Consider the following 2,167-nt stretch of genomic DNA (forward strand, 5'->3'; position numbering starts at 1 on the left):
CCGCCTGTTGGTCCGTCCCTGCGGCTCCTGTCACGGCGACTCCTCGACTGGACAGGTGGATTTGAGGCCCGACGTTGCTGGCGGGAGCGGTTGCTCCTGGTGGATGTCCCTGATGTTGTCTCCCTCGGCCTGGGCGTCTCAGCCCTTGGTGCTGTCCTGCGGCTCCTGTCACGGCGACTCCTCGACCGGACAGGTGGATTTGAGGCCCGACGTTGCTGGCACGAGCGGCTGCGTCTGGGGGATGTCTCTGATGGTGTCCTTCTGTGCCTGGGCCTCTCAGCAGTTGCTGCTGTCCTGCGGCTCCTGTCACGGCGACTCCTCGACCGCACAGGTGGATTTGAGGCCCGACGTTGCTGGCACGAGCGGCTGCGTCTGGGGGATGTCTCTGATGGTGTCCTTCTGTGCCTGGGCCTCTCAGCCCTTGGTCCTGTCCTCTGGCTCCTGTCACGGTGACTCCTCGACCGGACAGGTGGATTTGAGGCCCAACTTTGCTGGCGAGAGCGATTTTGCCTGCGGTCAGACCCAGAGCCTCTGGAATGGCTGGTGTCTGATGACCTTGATGTCACCTCACTCTCCGTGCAGGAGCTGCTGCTCTCCAGCGAGGAAGATTGCAGCAGCTGCCTCATTGGTGCATGTTGGACGCTGCTGCGTTTGCTGGTCTCTGGAGACGGAGACAGGGGAGGCACACCCGATGGTGCCAGGATGCCAGAGTTGGGGCTGATGGCCTCGGATTGTGCAGAGCCATGGGAAGGCTCCAATCCTGACTGTCCGGCCAGGCTGTGGACATTGAGCTCCGGCTCATCCCTGGGGGTATTGAGCTCCGGCTCATCCCTGGGGGCTGTAAGGGGAAGCAGGCAGCAGGCCTGGGCCAGGCCAGGCCAGAGTGGTGCCCTCAGCCCTCCAGGAGCGGACAGGCTCTGCCAAGCCCAGCCTTGGCCCTGACCCCAGCCCAGGGCCACGCAGCTGCGTTGCCTCATACCTGTGCCCAGACCAGCACAGCTGTCGCACTCCCAGCTGGGTGTGTTGTTTCTGAGGCCAGAGCAGCGCCTGTGGGTGCCCTCAGCAGCACAGGAGGAGCACAGGAGCAGTTCCCAGGGCCTGGGAAAGCAAATGGGTTCATGGCACTGAGGACAAAGTGTCCACAGCTCGGGATTGTCCGGCTGAGCTCTTCTTCTGCCTCCTTCTGCTTCGAGCCCTTGCCGAGACACAGGTTCCCTGCAGAGCCCTGGGGTGCAGCTGCCCAGCTTACCCCTCTTCCTCTGCTCCCTCCCTGCCTCCTGGATAAAGGCACTTCCTGGCATTGCACCAGCTGTGCCTCTCTCCTAATTCTGCAAAGGCATCGTTGTCCTCCCATGTTGGCTGTCTGATGGGGAAAGGAAAAGCTGATGAGCTTGTGCTGCTCTGCCATCCCGGAGGTACAGGCTGTCCCTGCTCTTCCTCCGGTGCTTTTGCAAGTGTTGCATGAAGCTGAAGCCCAGACTCACGGGACAGGGCAGGGCCAGGACTGCGGGGGCAGGGCCTGGCACAGCAGCTGCCCCCTCCTGTGTTGTGAGCCAGGCAGAAGGACACCAACCTGAAGGGGATTCGGATCCCCATGATGAACATTTGGACAGCAAACTCATCATCGTCTCTGCAGAGGGGGCACTGGAAGTACAATGCACCAGCGCGCAAGGCCTGTCCCTGCAGGGCAAACAGCAGCAGCGTGAGCAAGGCCCTCATGCTGCTGAGCGCCTGCTGTGCCCCGGGGCTGCGGGACTGGGTCCCCCCCAGAACCAGTCCCTGTGGAACCAGGCCTTTTTGCACGCTGGGCACACCAGTGTTGTGTAGCTCTTTCTCTCCTCCACAGGCTCCATGCAGATGGGGCATTCGGTGCCTGGCTCCAGAATCGCCCTCACATCCTGTTCTGGGCAGTGCTCAGGGCAGTAGGAACTGGGGGAAAAGGGATGAGCAAAGTGAGAAATGCTGGGTCCTTCCACAGCGGTGGCCAGAAGGGGAGAGGAGGTACCTGTATGGGGTTATGTACTGAGTCACACAGTGACCCTCCTTGGCACAGGGCAGGTGGAACCATCTGTCGCAGTCTTCCTGACAGCACATGATGGTGGCCCCAGTCTCCCCACAGACGCAGCAGTGCTGGAAAGAGCCAAGCAGACCCATCAGCGGCAGGCGC

General features: G+C 61.9%; 1 protein-coding gene across 1 annotated transcript in view; it reads right to left on the bottom strand.

Annotated features, from left to right (window-relative positions):
- Positions 1-2,167, bottom strand: part of LOC103617735 (histone-lysine N-methyltransferase 2D) — an 11,167-nt gene that overhangs the window by 5,976 nt on the left and 3,024 nt on the right. The window contains exons 5-10 of the mRNA XM_017737291.1: positions 2,006-2,130; positions 1,774-1,929; positions 1,574-1,687; positions 1,250-1,363; positions 980-1,098; positions 5-838 (exon numbers count right to left, since the gene is read on the bottom strand). Of these exons, the coding sequence (XP_017592780.1) occupies positions 5-838; positions 980-1,098; positions 1,250-1,363; positions 1,574-1,687; positions 1,774-1,929; positions 2,006-2,130 (1,462 nt within the window). The remainder of the gene's footprint in view (positions 1-4; positions 839-979; positions 1,099-1,249; positions 1,364-1,573; positions 1,688-1,773; positions 1,930-2,005; positions 2,131-2,167) is intronic.

The sequence above is a fragment of the Corvus brachyrhynchos genome, unplaced genomic scaffold (assembly GCF_000691975.1).
Source record: "Corvus brachyrhynchos isolate BGI_N302 unplaced genomic scaffold, ASM69197v1 scaffold266, whole genome shotgun sequence".
NCBI lineage: Eukaryota > Metazoa > Chordata > Aves > Passeriformes > Corvidae > Corvus > Corvus brachyrhynchos.